Below are 21,114 nucleotides of genomic sequence, written 5' to 3'. Positions count from 1 at the left end.
CATTTTATATGGCCCGCGAAATGCCCATTTAACTTTCTACTTTTAAGTTTCTGGTTAAATTACCCAATTTTATCATTAGTGTTAAACTGAAGACTCGGAGGCCAAATCTGGCCCGCCACTTCATTTTATGTGGCCCGCAAAAGCAAATGACGTACAATTCCATGACCCTAGCTAAGCCCAGTTCCAAAATGTTAACTTGTCATTCATACTGTAATAAAGTTGAGCTCTTGCAATCTTTTGGGTTTGTCTTGTTACGTTAAGAATAACTCAACAAACTGATTTGATTGACTTCTGAATTCAAAATTACTAAACCATCCATTTGTTGTGTACAGCAATAATACGATAAGACGATTTCAAATGGACTTGGTTACGTGAAGGAGAAGAGAAGGAGGCGAAGGTAGCGCAGTGGAGTGGATCAAGCACTGCAGCGGCCAGATTTTAATCAATTTAAGTGTTCCCAAGCTGACCTGTCCCATCCCGCCTCTCCCTTCTCCTTGCGGTCCATTAAAAAGTCAGGCTGGTGGAGCGCCAATCTGCTGCACTATCCATTTTGTTGCATTCATCAACCATCCATCACATCGCTAAACACTTCATCCACGTAATATCCCCAAAACATATCATACAACAGAGCATCATATCACAAAATAATCCCTCGAGAGTCAGCCTAATTATATATTTTCATTTATACATATTTCCTATTTCACGGTAGTGGACATTTGGTTTTGGACTTGGGCCTTGAGTATGACACTTTACCGCTCAGCACATTTTTAAAAGTTGAAGGCAACTTGCAACTTGTTGTACTAGCCAGAACTCGAAGAAATTATCTACATTACTTAGGCCACATAAAATGAAGTCGCGGGCTGGATCTGGCCCACGGGCCTTGAGTTTGACGCTTTGCTCTACGGCAAACCAAAACATTTTTAAAAGTTGAAGACAACTTGCATGTTTGTGATTTTAATCATTTTTTCAAGCCAGACGATATTGTAATCGCCGGTCCGTTGGTGTATTTTTGCCCATTTTTCCAACACCACTAGAGGGCGACATTTAACTTTTCTTTTTCTCGTCCGTCATTCGTCAGGCGCTGGTCCACTTCTGTCTGCACTCATACTTGTTTTTTTTCTTCTGTTTTTGTATTTAGACTTAAAAGTCAACACAATTTCTGTGGTTCTACAGCTACGCTGCAATCGAAACACAACACCGTAATACAAGTGTGACAGGAAAACAATGCCAGCTAAGAGGTTTAACCCTAGGCTATAATATACCATTATATTTGTTCACCCACATCTAAGGAGAATGCGGATGGGATGAGAGTACAATTTGCAATCATGTCCACGGGATGGCATTATCATGTTTGACATGACACTCAATTGGTGGATGTCGGTTCTCATTTATAACTGCCTGCCCTACAACTATAGAAGACAGTTTCATCAACCTTTGTCTAAATTTGATCTGTCACATATACTACAAGGGAAACATTTCCAATGAGCCAGGAATAATTCTCAAGTCCACTGGAGCAATATTTTTTTTTTTTTTTGGGGGGGGGGGGGGATTGCGCATCTAAATTTAATAAAGTTTCATTTGGGTGCTTCCTGTATGATGTCATTGCTAGTTGCCAAGTGCCAACGATTTGCTAAAAATGCCAAAAGTGGTATGTTACATGTTTTTACGTGAATATGTACAATGTTAGACGTAGGTAATGTCGATTTGATGTTTGCTAGCTCTACGGTGTAAATTGTTGTGGATATAAGAAGTAAACATGAAAAGTTAAAGACCATAGTAAACATCAGTGCAAAAAAAAACAAAGTCTCATTTGTGGGCTTTCCGGCATGTTGAGCAATGATGAAATATGGTTTGCCAAAAGGTATTATATCACAGTCATGTTAGCAAGCGCTGGTGTCTCATGTCTCATATTATAAGCCAACAATATATGTTGAATTTTCTCTGGTAACTAGAGACAATATTTTTCCACCAAGGTGTTTCATAAGCTGAATTAAGAGTTGTTCGTAAGTAGAGGTAGCACTGCATGTATTATTTTGGTGTATACAAGTGTCAGTTATCCATAAGCGAGACTGCAGACAAAGAACGCAACCCGGGTCAGTGAGTGAGTTGAGGTGGTACCACTGTAAAGAGATCCACTTCATGTGGTTTCATCTTATGTTATGGTATGATAAAAGCTATCAAATGTATAGCAAGCTTCAAAGAGTAGCAGATGTTTACATGCTCTTTTTGTGGATAAAGGCAAATATGTATAAAAAAAAAACGTTTTGGAGTGGACCGAAACAGTTCTGTGTCATTCACTTTGGACTTGAGACATTTTCTATTGCTTGGACAAACGTGCCGTTGCTTTTGAAGGCGTGCGTGAAAGAGACGTCCCCTTGTTCCCTAAGCAAAGCCGACAAGCGGCCAGGTGAATTACTTTCGTCTTGGGCATGTGCTCGTAATGGCGCTCGACTGCTGATCCAGGCCTCTTATCTAATTGCCGCTGCAGCGGTACTGACTAGGCACAAGACATCAATCTGGCCTGCATCGTTGCCACCCTTTTAGGCGGCGTGATTGCTGACAAGCAGCCCGTGATTTTGTTGGGATGGTGTTGGAGTGTTTGGCCCTCGAGTCGAGTCGAGTCGATGACTGGGTAACATAAGGTACGATGCCCCAGAAGTGCAAATCACTCAAAGAGAAAAACTAAGCAAACAAAAAAGCTAATCGCAAACAAAAAACACAAAAACACCTGACAAGAGAACACACAAGAAAAAAGACACAAAATAGAAAAAAGAAGTGAACAAGAAAAAAAACGCAAACAAGAAAAAAGATGCAAACGAGAAAAAAAACAAGAAAAAAAGTTGCAGACAAGAAAAAGGACACCCACACAAGATAGAAGACACAAACAAGAAAAAGGAAGTAAACAAGAAAAAAAGACACACAGAATAAAAAAAGATGTAAACAAGGAGACGCAAATAAAAAAAGAAGAAAAAAGATGTAAACAAGAAAAATGAGGCAGGGTTGTCAAACTCATTTCTGACAGAGGGAGGGCCGGAATAACTGTAGTCAAATCTACTTTCAACTTTGTCACACACAATTAGCTAGTTTTGAAATCAGAGGTTGGTAAAAACAGTTCAAAAGAGAGATTGGGAAGTAAAAAAGGCATTGTGTTTTCCCCCCAGAATTTTAAAAGTTTAAGACCACTTATAAACGCTTAGCCAGAAACTTGAAGTCATAATTACTAATTGGCGGGCCACATAAAATGCTGCGGTAGGCTAAATCTGGCCGCCGTGTGCCCGGTGAGAATCCATGAGGGCTCGGGGAGAATATGCAAACTCCACAAAAGAAGGCCAGAGGCAAGGTGGATGCCAACTTGAGGCGGACGTGCTAACCACTGCTAGATATCATGCAGTCTGCTGGTGATTATAAATAGCATCTCAGGCATTAAAGATGTTTTTTTAAAAATGGGTAAAGGTCCACATGGAGCCTTTACAGCCCACTTAGTTTGACAAAGCAGAAAAAGAAACTCACAACCAGTGATAGACAGTTTTAGTGTGCTATTAAAATCAGCAAATGCTCTAAATATGTCAGCCTCACAATCCCACTGGTATTTTTAGCGCCAATTCCAACTGTCTGCAGTTTTCAAAAGCGTTTTTGACATTGTTATTGTTGGCCACACATCTTTCCCATTTTCCGAAAGACCCGATTGTCGAGTCACTTTTGTACAAAGGTCCTGAAGAAAAAGGAAGCAAACAGGAAAAAAGACCCCCCCCCAAAAAAATGCAAGCAAGAAAAAAAGAATCTAACTCGGAAAGGGACATGCAACAAAAAAAGACTCAAACAAGAAAAAGGAAGCACGCAAGAACAAAAACGCTAGCAAGAAAAAAGAAGCACACAAGAACAAAAACGCGAGCAAGAAAAAAGAAGCAAACTAGGAAAAAAAGACACGTACATTAAAATAAAGACACAAACAAGAAAAAAGGAGCAAACTAGAGAAAGGAAACATGAAAGAAAATGGACACACACAAGAAAAAAGACGCATACAAAAATAGATATATGCAAAGATGCACGCAAGGGCACAAGAACAAAGACATATACAGGAAAAAAAGATGTAAACAAAAAAAAGGACGCAAACAAAAAAAATGATGCAAAAAAAGAACGCAAAAAGAAAATGTAGCAAACAATAAACAAGACGCGAACAAGAAAGACTCATACAAGAAAAATAACACAGAGAAAAAAAGATGCAAACAAAAAATCCACGCACGCAGGAACAAAGCTGCACGCAAAACAAAAGAAGCAAACAAGGAACAAGACACAAACAAGAAAAACACGTACGCAGGAACAAAGACACACTCAAAAAAAGGAGCAAAAAAGAAACAAGACACAAACAAGAAAAACGACGCAAACAAGAAAAAGACATACGCAAGAAAAAAAAGAATTGGCATCCTTTTTCTGATTTGCGTCTATTTTTGTTTTTTGCATCCTTTTATCTCGTTTGCTTTTTGTTTGCATCCTATCTTGTGTGCATCATTGCGCTCATCTGTGTCCTTTTTCTGGTTTGCTTCCTTTTTCTTGTTTGCTTCTTTTTTCCATGTGCTTCTCTCTTCTGAGGTGTTTTTGATACATTTTTTGCGATAATCTTTTAGTTTGTTTCATTTTTTTATTTGTGTGATTTGCACTTCAGGGCCACCGTACTTTTGATATGATTTCCAGCTCCGTGTGTATTGTGCAGCCTCGCAGGCAGGTTCCACCCAGCGGAGAAGATAACACTGACCCTTAGTGACTGCAAACTGACATGACGTACTGACATTGTGCAAGGCATCGCAAAGAAAAAAATCAGCATATATTAATCTGTGCAAATGACGGTAACGTGTGTTTCAGTGCATTATAATATATGGCACAAAAACGTTTTAAGTTTATAGGATCAATTAAAGCAGTTGATTACATGAATGCAATTTGTTTGTTTGCCTTGAGGTGGCGCTGGTGTACTGTTGTTACGCACAGAACTTAGCTTTCAGTCAAGGGTGTCAGTCATATTGATGGTGGGCCACATTGCAGTTCTATTTTCTGACAGAGGGCCGCAATCACCATCAAGTCAAAATCTATTTCAAGTGTCTTCCTCACACATTTAGCCAAGTTTTGAGGCCAGAGGCTGGTAAAAACTGTTCAAAATAGAGATTACAGTAAAAAAATGCATGTTGGTTTTTTTTCCTCCCAAATTTTTAAAAGGAAGGATGGAAAGGAAGACTGGAGGAAGGAAGGAACAAAAAAAAAGAAGGAATGTGAAGGATTGAAGGGAAAAGGGAAGGTAGAAGATGGGGGAGAGAGAGAACAATTGAAGAAAACGTGGAGGAAAGGAAGATAGAGAGGAATGAAGGAAGAAGAGAAAAGGAGACAGAAAGGAAGGAAAGAATGTGAAAGATTAAATGGGGGAAACAGAGAAAGAACGAACGGATAAATGTGAAGGAAGTAAGCAAGCAAGCAAGGAAGGAAGGAAGGAAGAAAGGAAGGAATGTGAAGGAATAAAAGAAGGGGAAGAAAGGAAAGAAGGAATGCAGGGAGGAAGGAGAAAAAAGGAAGAGAAAAAAGTGAAGGAAGGAATGAAAGAAGAGAGAAAGAAGAAAAAAAAATTAAAGGGAGGGACGAGAGAAGCAGTGAAGGAGAGAAAAGGGGAGAAAAAAGGAAGGAAAGAATGAAAAGGAATGAGAAAAAAAGAAGGAATTAAGATAGGTGAACGAAGGAAGGAAGGTATGTGAAGGAATGAATGAAGAAGGGAAGGAAGGAGATATAAAAGGAAGGGAAGAAAGAAAAGGAGAGAAAGAAGGAACAAAAAAGAAAGGGAAGAAGTGAAAGGAAGGATTGAAGGAAAAAGCGAGAAAGGAGGAACAAAAATGCAAAAATGTGAAAGAATGAAGGACTGAAGGAAGGAAGGAATGTGAAGGAATGAAGGAAGGGGAAGAAGGGAAGGAAGGAAAGAGATAAAAAAGGAAGGGAAGAAAGTGAAGGAAGGAAGGTATGTGAAGGAATGAAGGAAGGGGAAGAAGGGAAGGAAGGAAGGAGATAAAAAGGAAGGGAAGAAAGTGAAGGAAGGATTGAAAGAAAGAGAGCAAGAAGGAATAAAAATGTGAACGAATGAATGAAGGAATGAATGAAGGTATGTGAAGGAATGAAGGAAGGAGAAGAAAGGAAGGAGGTAAAAAAAGAAAGGGAAGGAACTGAAGGAACGATTGAAAGAAAAAAAGAGAAAAGCAACAAAAATGTGAAAGAAGGAAGGAAGGAAGGAAGGAAGGAAGGAAGGAAGGAAGGAAGGAAGGAAGGAAGGAAGGAAGGAAGGAAGCAAGGAAGGAAAGAAAGGCAGACAAATTGCAGGTTTGGTATTTAAGCCCGAAACTGAAGTGATAATGAACATTTGGAACGATGCGAAATGATGTGGCGTGCCAGATCTGGCCCCCCAGACCTTGACTTTGATACCTGTGGTTTCGATCATTTTGTAAGTTTATCATTAGACATTTCTAGCGATCGAGGCATCATTCACAAGTCCACAGGAGTAAAAAAATATTTATTTTGGGATCAGGTTGCGTATGTATGTTGACTTTCGTTGAAGGTCATTCCACCGGCAATGCGTGTAATGAGCGCAAAAAGCTAAAATAGTGGCTGAATCAGTTCAATTTTCAGCTTCTCAGCATTCGGTATGAGTGTTAGCTTCAGGACTTGATGAATCCACTATTTTTTGAGCAAACCATTTTTTTGGTGCGAGACCAATCCCTACTGCAAAAGTGACATGTGGGAGCTAGCGCCCCTAGTGGGGAAACGACAGATGTCCGTCGGTGCAAGCTCAGCGTTTGAGCGCTCACGTTTGCTAGCGTGTCCCGACGGCACCTAGTAAACGACCAGGTTGGCGCCGTCCGCCGCCGTCGCCTTGCTCCTCCTCGTGTTGGGCGCGGCGGCCAGGGCGCGGGATCTCTTGTAAAAAAAGAGCGAGAGCTGGCGGTCCATCAGGAAATTGTGGTAGAGGGCGGCCAGCCGGGTGCACAGCACCAGCTCACACTTCTTGTTGCCCACATCCATGGCTGCGGCCAGCGCCAAATGGTAGTAGCCTGCCGCGTCAAAAGGCTCCTGGACACACACATACATACATACATAAAGTATCATATTTTTCTTTCATTCAATATTAAAAGAAAACAAAAAAACACAAATCAAATGAAACAGTGACTGTGACATTGTAAGAGCAATAGCATATCAGCGCAACTGTGTTAACTTAACTTAATAATTTTACCAAGAAATTTCTTTCACTATTTTTTTGCAGTAAATACTCTCAGCAATTATCTAAAATATCTGGAAAAAAACATATTAATTTCAATTGAGGACTTGTAAAAGAACCCCCCCCCCCCACACTGTACCTTGAGATTGTAGAAAAGAATGTCCCCTAAGGTGCGATAGACCCTGGCGTAGTAGAGCGCTTCCTCGTCAAAGAGCAGAGTGGCGGGACATAGGCTCAAGGTCTTCAGGTAGTGGTGCTCAGCCAGCTCCCATTGGCCCAAATGCTGGTAAAGGGCACCCAGACGATGGTAGGCCACTCGCTCGTTCAGACGCTCGCCTGTGCGCGGAACCCAGCCCATGCATCCAGGAGAAATCAAACTTACGGCTAGAGGTTTCATCCGGCCCGCAAAATGATTTTGTGAAACGTTCAGATAAAGGCATAGAGTAGTTGCGGAAGCCATTAGCTCGGTGGCCAGAATCAATCAACAAAAAAAGTCTTATTTTTCGACAAGTTCTATAACTTGCAAGCGTGAGTAACCACTTATCACTCGTGCTTGCTATTGTGTCCCCAGAAAGTAATTGCAAACAAAAAACAAACACCTTACAAGAGAGAAAAAAAGAAAAGAAAAAAGAAGCAAACAAGAAAAAGGAAGAATACAAGAAAAAAGAAGCAAACGAGGGAAAGGAAGCGGACAAGAAAACGAATGCAAACAAGAAAAAAATGATGCAAACAAGAACAAAGATGCAAACAAGAAAAAGGACATGAACAAAAAAAGGAAGCAAACAAAAAACAAACGTAAACAAGAAAAAAAAATAAAAAAGCAGAGAAAGGACACACAAGAAAACGGAAGCATAAACAAAAATGGGAAGAAAAAAACAAAAAAGAAACAAATAAGAAAAAGCATGCAAGCAAAAAAAGGCCACAAACAAGAAAAACTGGGAAAAAAGAAGAAAACAAGAAAAAAGCACAAAAAGAAAAAAAAATCATAAAAGAAAAAGGACACACGCAAGAAAAAGAAGCAAACAAAAAAATGAAGCAAACAAGAAAACAAACACAAATAAGAAAACAAATGCAAAAAAGAAAAAAAAAACAAAAAGGAAAAAGGACACACACACACACAAAAAGTCGCACACAAAAAAGGGCACAAACAAGAAAAAGGAAGAAAAAAGAAGCAAACGAAAAAAAGCACAAAGAATAAAAAATCATAAAAAAGAAAGGACACACGCAAGAAAAAGGAAGCAAATAGGAAAATCGAAGCAAACAAGAAAACACGAACAAGAAAACAAACGCAAATAAGAAAAAAAGAAAAAAAAAGGAAAAAGGACACACACACACACAAAGTCGCAAATAATGAAAGAGCACAACAAAAAAAAGAAAGAAAACAGAAGCAAACAAGAAAACAAACGCAAACAAGAAAAAAAGAAACAAACAGGAGAATGGAATCAAGAAATACCAAGAAGGTGCCTGCATCATTAGCCTCGCAAGGGTACTGTAGCTTAAGTCATGTCGCTCAAAGGTAAATAAAATGTCATTTTTGTCAACGCAACGTGTTGGATACACGTGGTATGTGAACGTTGATCAACAGCAAGCCAAACTCGTTAGTTTCATGAGCCAGGTAGCTGAGCGTCTTGCTCCTTTTATTACAATTGAGGTGACTTGAGGTTCATGAACATTCAGAGTGAAACTGAAAACAAACGAAATTAGCATTAGCCCTTTGCTAATGAAATAAATGCGTCACAAATGACTTCCATAGAAAATGAATTAGCATAGATGCTAATGTCAGCTAGCAATTAGCGATGCTAAACGAACACGTTCGCGATCTTTTAATATGCTAATTAGGCCGTTAACATTCATATACATTCAACCAAAACAATGTCTAGAACACTGCAAAATACAAGACTTACAGCCATTGCGTTCGGAGGGACGAGAAAGCACTAAGACAAACCCGATGTCCAGCCGGAGGTAGGTAAGTTGCGCACGTTGTTTTCTAAGCATGGCCTATATGCTAGCGTTACACACGGCGACTTCCTGTTTGCGCCTTCAAAATAGAGTAGAAAACGGAAGCATGGAACATGGAACAAAACACGTCATTCTAAACAGAACTATCTTGTAAACAGAACAAAAGAACTACAACATTCCTGGACAAAAATTACTGTGGGCAGAACAGTGATATTTCGGGGAGCAAAAGAGCAAGTGCAAAAAGGATGGCAAATGGATATTACTGGCAGAAAAGTCAAAAGACACGTTACCCAGCGTGATGCTGATGTCCAGAGCCATGTGAGCAAACTCCACGGCTTCTCCGTACAGTTGCTGAGTGAGCAGCACTTGGCTCAGCTTGTTGCACAGCCGCAGCCTGATGGCCGCGCCGCCGCTCTTCTCCGTCATGGGCAGCGCCCCGTCCTAAAACGCAGCCACCGATCAAACCTCCTTCCATTCCTGCTTGTTCACTTTTCTTCTCTGGTTAGCCCTTGTGCGCACAATTTGCAAACAATATACATTCCATTTTACTCCCAATTTTTGCTTCGCTGCAAGTTATTTATGAATATTTTTTTTCATCCATGTGAATTGTTCAGGGGCATCAGTTCTATCCATACATATGTGGGTTTCGTGTATTTTTTTAGCCCCTCCCCTCAGGACGATATAAGCGCAAAAAAAGTGAACTTGAAAAAAAAAGTGATTGTATCAAAAACATATATTTCACTACTTGAATATTCCACATTAGAGCTTTGAGAGAGAAAATAACTCAGCAATATTTTTTTTAACGCATGCACATTTGTGTTTGATTGCAGTTATAGAGAAAAACTATACACAACTTTTTTTTCCCCAAATTTTGGAAATGATTTTAAAGGCTTAGGAACGAAGTTATTTATGAATTTTTCTTCTTTCATCCAGTCAAATTGTTGAGGGGCATCAGTTGTTAGTCATATGTTTAATTGGTTAAATGGTTATAATTATGATTAAAGCAGCTTCTCCATTTTGCAACCCCCCTGCCCGCTTGCTGCGGTGACAGTAAATATGATAATTTTCTATATGATCAGTTATCTATCCCTAAAATTTTATAACATTATTAAAAAAGTAAAATAAATCAACTTTAAACAAAAGTTAACTTTTTACATGAGCTTATTGAAGTTACAGGTTAGTCTGAAACAGAACAAAACGTTCAAGTGTACCAAAGGGCCTGAAAAAAAATGTCATCCTTATTTAAACTGGAAACGTTTTTGTCCTTGTGAACCGTTCGATGCTGAAAGCAGACGAAAAAGTTCATAACTCCGACGCAGACTGCACCACCTAGTGCTGTGGAGGTGCAATTACACTTCACACCGCCGAAGCAACGCCCGTTCCCCAGAGTAATTCCCACCCCCGTAGCATCGCACCAAGCCCCCCCAAGTGAGGCCCGCCCAAAAAAGCAAGAAAAATCACCTCCACTTTTTCACCATGTTAGTGCCAAGAAACTACAGAAAATAGCGCATCTTACTGCAGGTCCATACCCTGTAGTAGACAATGGCCTCGTCTTGATTCCGGCTGCTGTTGAAAAAGATATCTCCAGCAGCTTCCAGGAGCTCTAGGACGAACTTGGGGTTTCCTGTGCTCACAGCGACATCCTGGGCCGCCTGAACACCAAAAAACGATCACAAAGAAAAAGTCAAGTAGAAAACTGCAGAACAAAACCGCATACCTGTGCGCATCATGTGTAGAAATTTAAAATCAATATCTACTGTATACTGTATTAGTGCTGAAGAGTGTCCTCGAGTAATTTGAGAAGGCCTAACTGTTAAAAAAAAAAAAATGTCATTTGGTGGATTCTCATTTATAAATCCCTGCTTTACAACTAGAGAGGATGGTTTCATTAACATGTGTCTAAATTTCATCTGTCACATACACTACAAGTAAAACAAAGTATTACTGAGGTTGGATTGACTAAAAAACGTCGTTGATAAGGGAATTATCAAACTTCTATCTTAAAACACTTCCCTGGCCAACAGCCAATCAGAGAAAGAATACAAATCTGTTCTGCATTCCCAAAATGCTTTAACCAGTTAGAAAACCAGGACTGAAAAAGGGAACGGCAAATACATTTCTGGAAAAGTCAGCTGTGTTGTAGCTGCAAATTGAATCAAGCCTGTTGTCCGCTCAATTGAAAATGTTTGTCACGTGATAGTTGGAGTTATAAAGACACTCTTCACTTATTAACCGCATTCTGAATACAGTTATTTCTACAATACTGCATAACATAAATGTTCAAGCCAGTCCAATTAGTTTATTCAGTAATCAAAAAACGGCATAACTGGCTGATGGACGTCTGACAACGAATGAAAATTGCCATTCCGACATTTTCAAAACTAGTTTTTTTAACGTTCACCACTCCGTCGGCAAAACGAGCGTCCTCAACCGCACTTCGCTTATCTACAGAATATCTTGCGAATGTCTTGACACGCAGAAAGCTTCGCCACACATGTGCTGATCACACGCACACACAGAAGGACAAGTACGCCGGGTTCCGGACCTGTTTTTTTCTTTCGACGGAGGGAACCTTCAAGCAATTAAAGACTTCTGAATCAAATCAAAAGAGAACTACTTGTGCAGTCTTCCTCCGTTGTTCGTGAAGCCGACATAAACATACACAGGCTGAAATCTGACCGGATAAACACAATCAAGCAAGCGCTCACATACCTGCAGGTACAGTTCCACCAGTTCCGCCTGGCCCAGGTGGTGGTAGATCTTGCCGGCCTGCAACCATCCGTACGCTTCTTTCTCCTTGCGGCCCAGGTCGATGAAAATAGCCAGACTGCTCTTGGTGTGGTCCAGAGCCATGCGATAGGCCCTACGGAAAGGCAGCTCTTAGCTCACGGACAAAACAACCACCACCGCGACACGCATCGGTAAATTCTACACGTCCACTTTAGCGGAGAGTAGACTAGCAGAACCTTACTAGCGGAGCAAAACTGCGCGCTAGTTAGCTCATGTTCTAGGAGCCACCTGTGTGTGGCCAGCGAGAGCAAAAGCTGGCTGACGGCTTCCAGCGCGTCACCCTCCCGTTCACGGTCCGCCGTCCCTCTGAGCAGACGGGCCTGGTACTGGCTGTAAATGATACGCCGGGTTCGGTCCGGACTCTCCCTTTCGTACAGGTGGCACAGACGTCTTGTCGCAGTCAGCTGGCCTGGCAAACGGGAATACCTGGGTGAGTGACTCAGAAGCAAATTTGCACTATCAAGAACAACCTTTCGGAGGAAAGATCTTTTTTTTATTACAGTCTGCGAGCTTGATGCTTATGGCCAGCAGCAAAGCCCACTCGTAGCATCCTTTCCCATATTGCGTCTGCCGCTCCCTCACAAAGTGTTGACCCAGTTCCAGCAGCACAACGATGAACGTGGCCTCGTGCCCTCCATCCAGCGAGGAAAAGAGCCGCACGGACGCCATCAGGTGCTTCTGGGCAAGGCCTTTAGCTCCAGCCTTGAGACACAGCAGGCCTTCGGAAGCAGAACCAAGCAGCGGGTCGCTTTGTGAAATTGCGCCCTCGTCATCCTCGCACGCCAATAAGTACATCAAATACCGAGGTTAGCGAGAGCCACTGCCCCGTTTGGCCGGTCTCCGTACCGCTTGCAGATATCCGCGGCGGCGCGATAGCTCTCTGCCGCTCTACGAAGGTCACCCAGGCACCGGAGAGCGACTCCGCGCATGTTGAGGACCAGCCCTTTATGGCAATCACATTGTAATATATGTAATTGCCACATGTATGTTGGTAGACATGGATGTTGGTATTTGTGGATAAAGTGTGAGGAGACGACATATCGCCTCAGCTGTAAGAAGAAAAGCAGGCATGACGACCTCATCGCAGGCATCGAGACCTAATCACAGGATCAATGGTATGAGGTCTTTGTGCTCCTGGGAAAGAAGATCACAGCATGGACTCGCACCTACATCCCCCACGATCACAAGCTGATTGTTAGCATTGTTGCCGTTTGTCTCCCCCAATCCATAAGGGCAACATTGTCTTTGTAACAAATGAGAAAAAAATGAGGCGCGAACGAGGTGTGCATTTTCAGTGCGGCAAAGCCAACATCCTGCTTGTTAAAGACTTGTTTCTGATTTTAGGATCATTTGTTTTGAATGTTATCAATTTGTCGTACTCCTCTGGCATTATACCAGAAGCTTTTAAGACCCCCATCATTCAACCACTACTTAAGAAACCTCACCGGAAAATCTCTCTAATTATAGACCGGCGTCACATCTTCCATTTATTGCGAAAATTCTCGAGAAAGTTGTAGCACAACAGCGTAGCGACGACATGGCCGATAACAGTAGATTTGAACTCCTTCGGTCAGTATTCAGGTTCCAGGTGTGAGACCCGCGGTCCACATCCAGATCAGAGTCCCAGATCTGCAATTTAATTACCCCTTTTAATGGAGATTAAACGAACACGTAGTAATTTGTTGTCAGGGTAGAGACTCCTTCCCACTGTGCATTTCCTATAACTACCTCCTGTGTAAAATATCAAGCTATTATGAACTAGATTTTAATGTTGGCCCTCCATCCCCAAAACTGGCAACTTAAGTCTGACCGAGGTCAAGTCAAATCTGTTCAATCAACCTAAAACATTCAATAAAAAACAAAGACGGAAGACAAGGGTCTTTTACTTGCGAGGAGAGCGGACAAGAACCTGGACCGTCTCAGATGTTCCTTCCAGTCTGATTACAGATCCTTTCCGCTCCTCATTTATTCATTGGGGTTGGTCCTTGGTACAAAAGTCATTGCTTCCCTTGAAGGGTTGGAGGAGACATTTGGCAACAATGTAAACAATCAGTTTCTGATACTGGGAAATGCAGTTTATAAGTCCATGCAGCTATCTTCTTCCTCAGGAACATCAAGAGCGACCCTGATCTGCTTTTGCCCTTTGGTTGGGTCGCGGCGCCTGTCTCCTTCTTTGCAGCTGCTTGAGATGCGTCAATTTCTCTTCTTTACAAACAACAATAACAGAAAACATTCATCCATACTAATCTGCCAATATACTTATTACATAAATAAAATAAGGAATAATCTAAATGCAATTATTCTAACTATGTCATTGGTCAAAAGTCGAAACACCAGAATCAACCGACCTTCCAGTAAGGCAGCACGATCCTCCGCCAGCGCAGGCAAGACCGAGTCTAAGACGTGCAAGGCCTCGCCGGGTTGAAGGTCGTGGATATGAAGCCAAGCCAGCCAGAGCAGTGCGCTTATTTGTTCGGATTCGTCGGGGGAAGGCCCGATGCTGCCGGTGAGTAAACGCGCGAGTCGGATGGCGTCGCAGAGCATTCCGTTCTGGTAAAAAAGCTGCGAGAGACAAAAGGCGAGCTGGTACTTCAGATGGAAACTTTCTCTGTTGTGTGGCACTTTTCGACCTTCAGTCAAAGAGAGACAGCGATGCAAATACGGAGCCACGTGAGCCGGCAAAGCGTCCTTGCCCGAGGCATTGTCAGAGACCAGCAACAGACCGCAAAGGCCGTCGCGCAACGAGGCCGAGGGATGCAGCGAAGCCCTTCCGGCTGAGCAGATACTGAGATGGCGGAGGCCCATATCCCGACGTAGCCTCCCCAAGGTAAGATGTCCGGCGCCGAGGTACACGCTCGACTGTCCCTGAGCCACGGCGGAAAGAACAAGGAACCTCTCCAGGTATGGGACAGCCTTCGGCCCCTCTTTCTTAGTCCAGTGGTGCACGGTGAGAAGGTAGCAAGCTCGGGCTTCGGCCGTCGCGTTCTGAGACAGAACCGCCTTTTTGAGGGCGTATTCCAGAACAGAGCTTTCCTTCACACATTCCAAACAGTACGGCGTTCCCATCAACAACGCCACCAGTCGCTCAGACATACCGAAAAAGCTGTTTGCGTTCTTCTGTAAAAGATAAATACCGGCCAGGTTAGAATAGTTGCTGGCCAGCAGCCGGATGTCCGTAAAGGTTTCACGGGGAACGGCGAGAGCCTCCTCAAAATAAACGCGGGCTTGGCTGAATTTGGATCTGGCGGCGCAAAACTTGCCCAACAGGAAGCACAAACGAGTCTGGGACCACAGCAGCTGTTTCTTCCGGGCCGTTTCCCTGGCAACAGACAGGAAAGAAATGAGCTCGTCGTCGCACGAGTGCCCGCAGAAGATGGAGGAGGACACCAGTTCCGGATTGAGAACGTAAAGCGCTCGGAAGTCCTCTTTGAATTCTCGTCCTTCCAGGAAGGACAAGAGCAAAGTCTCGCTTCGTTGTCTTTCTTCATCTGGCTGAACCATGAAACGAGGCGTTTTCACGTGTTGGCCGTCAACCGGATCCGTCGCGTCCTCTTGAGATCTCGTAAAAATCCGCTTTTGTTGCGCGCGAAGCCGCTCCAAATTTAGCTTGAGGTCGGACTCAACCGGGGCCGACAGACCTTGTGAAAAAAGGAAAAACGAGTCGCTGAGACTCGCTGAGAATTGCCCGATGCAGGAGCAAGTTGAAAAGGACTCACTTGACTCGGTCCTCTTGGCGTCTTGGGAACTGAACACATCTGAGATGGAACAATAGAAAGCAGACATTTGCGTTGTGCAGTCTTCTCTACTTGTGCATCACATGCCTTTACCCAGTTTGTAGTTCTGGCAGATAAGGCTTTGAGATGTGCGATTGAGTAAGGCAGCGGTTTCCGCAATGACGTTGGCTTCCCGCTGAGCGAACAAGTCGATGTCTTCTTCATCTAAAAGAGCGTGGACGGAGCTGGACGCAAACCGCAAGTCGTTGCTTGTGAAAAGCGTTTTGCTCGCCACACGCTCATGTTGTGGCTGCACACTCACTCGTGTGTGTCATCCGAGGGTTTCACCTGGCTGCTCAGCACCAGCCCCGCTTCTCCAGTGTTCTCCTTCATGGCCAAGAACCAGGTGTGACAGGACGCCAGCCGTCCCACGATGACGAGGCGCTCGCCCGGGGACACGCTCAGCTCGTCGGGACCTTGGCTGGCGTACTGCGCTATGGCCACGCACGTGCCTGCGGCTGATTACAGAGCAAGAGGAATCGCTTAGAGAAAATCAATTCAAAGCGCCCAAAAAAATACTACTTGCCACCTTACCAAAGTCCAGCGGGAAGTCACGGGCGGGTTTCCCATCACCCACCAAAATGCTCTCAGCACAAGACTTGAGAAACCACCTGGGGACACGTCACAAGAAAGACAACGGCCACATTGATGCTAACGAGGCGCTGTTAGCCATCGTGCACTTCAACGTTAATATTAGGACTTGGCATGTTAAGGGCGGCTCGGTGGCGCAGTGGTTAGTACGGCCGCCTCACAGGTAACTCTTTCAGTGCCATGGACGAAGAGAAAATGCTCACCTTGTGTGCTAATGACGAGAATTCTCGTCAAATACATTTTTTTTTTTTTTTTTACAAAAGTGTAGCTGACACCCTTGGCTGGTGCTTATTTGAGTATTAAGCCAATTGAGCACTGTCGTGATGAACCGTGACGTATGATAGCATCAATGTTTACATAGACGTAGCACACAATATTCTGTCGGACTTGAAAGACAAGTGAAACTGTTAAAAATCTTCTGCCGCCGCCGTCGCCTGTTGACAGCGGACCCGGTAGCGAACTCTAAATGTCCTTGCAATAAACAGGGTTGCAATGGCATGTGATCCAAATGTTTTGACTCACTGATGAAATGGCACGACGGGCTCCAGCGCAGGTTTGGGCGCGATGCCCCGGGCCCCGTCGGACAGGCAAAGGACAGTCCACCCAGAGTCCAGGGAGGGAGTTTCAAAGAGCGCCACTTCTCCCTGTTCCATGTTTAGGTCGGCGCCTGAGGTCCGACTCGCAAACATCTGGCTGGCGGCGCAGCGAGCAAACAGCGACCCTGACCACACAAATCACAGATCTCTTGACGCCGCCATTTGCCCCGTTTTCGGTCAAACGTCATGACACGAGTCGCCCCGCTCGAGTAGCGTGGCTTGAGTGGCCCTGCTCGAATCAACCGTCAGAAAAAAATAATAAAAATTAATAAAAATTAATAAAAATTAATAAATTCAAATAATAAATACATGATCAATAATCAACAAAAAATGTCAGAATTATAAATAAATATTTGTCCACACACAGAAAAATATTCAGCATAAAGTGTTCTCAAGAAGAAATAATTATAAATAAATATTTGTCCACAGAAAAATATTAAAAATAAAGCATCCACTTTTGGGATTACAAGAGAGCTTTTCAAAAAGAAAGAATTAATTATTAACAAATAATTGTCCACAAAAATAATCAACATAAAGGGCCAGACCTGTTCAGGTACCCCCTTTTGAGAAGCACTGTTTAAATGCTTTGTAACACGCGTTACTGTTATTTGTACGGAGTAAAATGTTAGTGTTTTTTGTGGGTAATGCATTACAGTTATTACGTTACTTTTGCAATGTACTCCCAGCACTGATAACGTCTACTATTGAATTTAAGCCTCCATTATCCAACTTAGGCGCATACGCAATCGTAATCTTATTTCTTTGTATTGTTTCGGACTAAAAATGTCTATTGGAAGCGCCGAAAGCCTTTTTGTATACCTTCTTGCATGAGGAGGCACGTGTAGAGAAGATGAAGCGTGTCTTCGGGAGCGGACACTTCAATTGCAAGATGGTCATTCAAGGAAAGGAGCCACAAGTTCTGGTCAAACAACAGATGCTCCATGCAATGACCCAGTCCACCTGTTCCAGATTCACAGGGGAGCCGCATGAAGAACATTTTTCAAGCTCAGAACTAGGCATGGGACGATATCAAAAAAACCTTGAGCAAAACTATCGGCGTATTGAAAATATGGCTCTAAAATATATCATTTTATTTATATATTTTATATATTTTATTTTATATATTTTTAATATATTTTATATATATATATATATATATTTTTATATATTTTTTTATTTTATAGAAAATATGAACGGTTTTATTTTTAAACAAAATATATAATACAGCATTTCTTACAACAACAAACATTTGCGATGCACAATTATATATATATATATATATATATATATATATATATATATATATATATATATATGTGTGTGTGTGTGTGTGTGTGTGTGTGTGTGTGTGTGTGTGTGTGTATAAAATGCAAAATATTTTGTTTTAAAATTAACTAACTTCGAGTGATAATAGTTTGTTACAAACCAATCATTTAATTGCAAGTAATAGTACAATGTGCATTCTGTCATTTCGTGTCGACGAGGGTTCGCTTTCTTGTCCTAAAACGATCCGTAAAAGTGGCATAAACATGTTAGCCGAGTTGGTTAGCTGCAGTGGCTATCTTACAGTCGGACTGAAAACAAACCAGGAAGTGGACGCGAGGCAGCCAAAGAGTATGAATCACATCGAGAGGAGCCCCCACCCCCTCACCCCGACGCGTCGTGTGCCTTACCTTGCATTAACTTAATTTCCAGTTTGTGCCTTAACTCGCGTTAACTTAATTTCCAGCTGTTTTAATTAAAACCTGACTTTCGAAATCGCGATATATTGCCATTATGGTTATAGGCTCGAAACTGAATCTCGATGTAAATGTCCACAAGTTAGTCAACTGACCGTGCATGTAATACGTTGTGAACTTCCAGACTTCGTGGAACGCTTTGAACGTGACGAAGATCACTTGATTGTCACTGTCAATGGCCACCAGGTGAGCAGACAGCTCCTATTTGACACATAGCATATTCCTGTTTGCCTGATTTACATCATGACTCTTTGAATCAGTACTTCCGCTTTCGACGGTGATTAACACAAATTCGGGATATTTCGGATTATAAAATGCACCAACAAAAATGTATTCTAAAATGGAATGTATCCAAAAAGGAAGGAAGAAATAAAGGAGGAATGAACGTGAAAGAATACAGGAAGGGGAAGAAGAAGGGGATGAATGAAAGAAGGAAGGAAGGAAGGAAGGAAGGAAGATAAGAAGGAGGCAGTGATGGAAGGAAGGAGAGAAAAGGAGACACCTTGCAAGTTTGGTATTTAAGACAGTCAATTGAAGTCAAATCAGTATTTGGCGGGTGGGCCACATCTGGTCCTCCGGCCTTAAGTTTGACACCTAGGACGTAAACGTTTTGAAATCGGAGGCCACCAAATTTAAAAAAAGGGGATTGAAAACAAAAATTAAGAGTACACCGGTTAGACAGCACTGAAAGTTATTCCTTTTGACTCATTTATCACACAAAATCTTTTGGCACATGCACACAATCATAAACTTGGTGAAACATGGATGCTCAACTTTTTCCATCTTTATGGTCAAATGAATTCGTGCATTTCAACGTTACACTGGTGAGGCGTTTACTGACCGCTAACAATGTGGGAAATCTGAAAATTCTTAACTTAATGACCAACAAAGATATAACTTAACTAAGAAAATATGAAGACTTTGGCAAAACATTATTTTGTTTTGCAATAGTTTTGCCAAACTGTTGGTGCGTCTCACACAGTAACATAGAAAATCTCACAGGTCCGTCTTATATTTTGAGAATTACGGTATGTAACTTATGTATATGAACAAAAGAAGCTATAAAGACTTCGGCAAAGGGTTATTTTGCTTTGCTTTACACGCAAACATAGAAAATAGCAGCGTTTGACCCTAAAATTAAGAGTACACCTCAAATGCGGGTACATCTTATTTTTGGGTGGTTGTCGTATTTTTCTGCCGCATTTCATAAGTTGAAAATTTCGTAATAAGAGGCTTGAGGTACCGCTGTACTGTACTCCAAAAGTGTCATCTTCTGTCTCCCTTTGTTTACTAGGAGAGTGCCCCCTGGTGGCTAGTAAAAAAAAATGCAGATAAACGGCACTGGACTATAAGCTGCAGAATTCAAAGTGTGAAAAAGGTAGCGGTAAAGGCAAAGCGGGTGTTTTTCTGCGATGTACCTCAATGAGAGCGCTGAGCTCAGTGCTGTGGGCTTGCTGAATGCGCAGTTTTCTTCGCAGCATTTCCTGTTCCTGCTGGCGTGCAGGAAGCCGCTCGGGTCCCGCCACCACATCCAGGCGCACGGGGACAGCTAAACGCAAAGTGCACTCAATGTCAGCGTCCAAACTTTCCTGAGTACCTTGGCGTCCACATCTGGTTTTTATTCGAATAATACATGTTTTCTTCCATTGCCATTTTTTAGCGAAGTAATGCCACACTCCTGCTAGTGTGATAACGAGGATATTTCTCTGAGTACAAGTTTGTTTTTTCCTTATTTTATTCCCTAGCATAAAACGATGTAGCATGCCTTGAGTTTGACCCTGTGACATTTTGAGTTTGGAGGCCACTCGAAACTATTTAAAAGAGGGCTATTGATAACAAAAAAAGAGAGGTCAAAGTTGAGGAATACATGAACATTTTTAGGCAGAAACTTGAGGTCCATTTAGCATTTGGCGGACCGCATAAAATGATGTGGCGGTCCGGATCTGGCCCCTCGGGCCTTGAGTTTGACAACTGTGACTTAAAACATTTTGAAAACATTTTTGCCGCCGTTTGATGTGAACTCAAAGGGATTTTCCACATCCTATCTGTGCTTAATCGGGGCATGCAATCCGGCATATCTGCACAAAAAGAAAAGACCTGTTGGAAGCTTGTTATCAGATGTCCCTGTCGGAATGGCGAAATCGCTTGGGAAAGCAGCACCTGAAGGAAACAAAGAGAGCTAAGAAACAAATACATTCCGAATGGATTTATTCAAGTTGTCACCAAGCCATTGGCCTAAAAATGAAGCTTCGATTGAAGGGCGCGGCTGAATATTGTTCAAGATTTACAGAATAGCAACAATGTTATCATAGATTAAAAAAAAAAAAAATCTTACTAAGTGATCTGCTTTTCTCCATGTTCCTCAAATGTGCTGCTCACACAACTCAGCACACTGTGAGGACACGCATCAGCAATTCTCTGAAAAG

At 42.3% G+C, this 21,114-nt stretch overlaps 1 protein-coding gene and 1 long non-coding RNA gene across 8 annotated transcripts; one reads left to right on the top strand and one right to left on the bottom strand.

The window, feature by feature from the left end:
• Nucleotides 1-6,517: 6,517 nt before the first annotated feature.
• Nucleotides 6,518-21,107, bottom strand: sh3tc1 (SH3 domain and tetratricopeptide repeats 1). 6 transcript variants are annotated; one of them, XM_088429475.1, is made up of 19 exons: nt 21,024-21,107; nt 20,786-20,848; nt 20,107-20,237; nt 18,784-18,889; nt 17,769-17,909; nt 16,876-17,074; nt 16,297-16,373; nt 16,025-16,220; nt 15,817-15,947; nt 15,706-15,744; nt 14,338-15,627; nt 12,792-12,932; nt 12,490-12,708; nt 12,218-12,398; nt 11,912-12,062; nt 10,729-10,851; nt 9,490-9,640; nt 7,380-7,576; nt 6,518-7,095 (listed from the first exon to the last, which is right to left on the bottom strand). In XM_088429475.1, exons 1-19 carry the CDS (start codon nt 21,043-21,045, stop codon nt 6,859-6,861), a joined length of 3,795 nt encoding a protein of 1,264 aa, XP_088285601.1. In that variant the 5' UTR covers nt 21,046-21,107; the 3' UTR covers nt 6,518-6,858. The 6 variants fall into 6 exon arrangements, with proteins under 6 accessions (XP_088285601.1, XP_088285590.1, XP_088285635.1 ...); XM_088429464.1 differs by having other exon boundaries at nt 14,338-15,744; XM_088429492.1 differs by lacking the exon at nt 6,518-7,095 and adding an exon at nt 9,145-9,278 and having other exon boundaries at nt 7,437-8,924; nt 14,338-15,744.
• On the top strand, nt 12,139-16,851 carry LOC148428760 (uncharacterized). 2 transcript variants are annotated; one of them, XR_015867454.1, is made up of 3 exons: nt 12,139-12,795; nt 14,315-14,495; nt 14,626-16,851. It is a non-coding gene; the product is annotated as an uncharacterized LOC148428760 (long non-coding RNA). The 2 variants fall into 2 exon arrangements; XR_015867453.1 differs by having other exon boundaries at nt 12,139-12,950.
• Nucleotides 21,108-21,114: the final 7 nt, after the last annotated feature.

The sequence above is a fragment of the Hippichthys cyanospilos genome, chromosome 1, assembly GCF_059441005.1.
Source record: "Hippichthys cyanospilos isolate Australia breed blue-spotted pipefish chromosome 1, RoL_Hcya_1.0, whole genome shotgun sequence".
Taxonomy (NCBI): domain Eukaryota; kingdom Metazoa; phylum Chordata; class Actinopteri; order Syngnathiformes; family Syngnathidae; genus Hippichthys; species Hippichthys cyanospilos.
The sequence above is the reverse complement of the archived record's forward strand: the minus strand, read 5'-3'. Positions and strand labels throughout refer to the sequence as shown.

What these genes read in the sequence shown, in the direction of transcription:
- sh3tc1 (XM_088429464.1), bottom strand. Translation starts at nt 21,045, where the DNA reads ATGGAGAAAAGCAGATCACTTA. An exon ending in AGCTCAGCGCTCTCATTGAG is followed by an intron (nt 18,890 to 20,106) that starts GTACATCGCAGA and finishes TGTGTCAAATAG; the next exon opens with GAGCTGTCTGCTCACCTGGT. An exon ending in CTGCCAGAACTACAAACTGG is followed by an intron (nt 15,745 to 15,816) that starts GTAAAGGCATGT and finishes GTTCCATCTCAG; the next exon opens with ATGTGTTCAGTTCCCAAGAC.